This window comes from Hylobates moloch, unplaced genomic scaffold (assembly GCF_009828535.3).
Source record: "Hylobates moloch isolate HMO894 unplaced genomic scaffold, HMol_V3 SCAFFOLD_15, whole genome shotgun sequence".
Lineage (NCBI taxonomy): Eukaryota > Metazoa > Chordata > Mammalia > Primates > Hylobatidae > Hylobates > Hylobates moloch.
In genome coordinates, this window is record NW_026652290.1 from 93,258,195 (window position 1) to 93,259,115 (window position 921).

General features: G+C 60.0%; 1 protein-coding gene across 1 annotated transcript in view; it reads left to right on the plus strand.

The window, feature by feature from the left end:
• PPP5C (protein phosphatase 5 catalytic subunit) overlaps positions 1-721 on the plus strand; it is a 38,280-nt gene extending 37,559 nt beyond the window's left edge. Inside the window, exon 7 of the mRNA XM_032176489.2 lies at positions 672-721. Within this exon, the coding sequence (XP_032032380.2) occupies positions 672-721 (50 nt within the window). The remainder of the gene's footprint in view (positions 1-671) is intronic.
• Positions 722-921: the final 200 nt, after the last annotated feature.

Consider the following 921-nt stretch of genomic DNA (forward strand, 5'->3'; position numbering starts at 1 on the left):
CCGGAAAATTGAGCGAAATCGACAACCCCCAGATTCAGGTGAGCAGGGTGGGGCCAGGTGTCTCCAGCAGAAAGGGGCAGCCTGGGCTGAGCTCTCCCTGCAACCCGGCCCTGCCTCAGAGGATGGGCTTTGTGTCATTGGCAAGAAACAGCAGGTCTGAGCCTCAGTTTCGTCACCTGCGACTTGGGCCAGTGCACCTCGTTCATGGGGCTGTGATGGCGAGCACGGTCGTGACCATGGTGCATGTTGAAGGCACGGTCACCGCCGAGCACACCTGTCCTTATTTATTTGTGAGTTCAGCTGTGGAACCCTGGAGGGAGGGGAGGTCTTGGGGCTCCTGTCCTAGTGTCGGGCACACTTCAGAGAGTTCACTCACAGGTGCACATGCACACTGTGAGTGCTGCAGAGGACATGGATTGGGTGGGCTGGTGCCAGGTGGTCAGGAAGGCCTCTCCAGGGAGGCGAGGTTTGAGCTGACACCACAGGAAGCAGAGGCACCTGCCGTGCACAGAGCCTGGCGAGCATATTCCAGGCTCGAGGAGGGGTCCCAAGGCAGGGAGAAGTTGGCAAGTGGGCAGGGCTGTGCTTTGAGGGCTGACGTTGGACGTGGGGTTCACTGGGCCCAAATCCTATGGCGCTTTACAGGCCTCAGTGAGGAACTTTGTTCCTAGGGCAGCGTGGAGCCACCAAAGGCTTTGAGCGGGAGAGGGGCCTGATCTGAATAGTGTCATTGAAAGCTCTATGTGGCTTCGGGGCCACAGGGGATTGAATGGGGTCTGGAGGGCAGATCAGCCGAGAGGGTGGGGGTGGCTCAGAATCACAGTCGCCTGTCCTGAATGTCCATGTCCATGCTGGATGTCCCCTGCCCAACACCCACCCAGGCTGGGCTGTGGGGTCAGCACCTGGCCGGGCCAGGAGGTG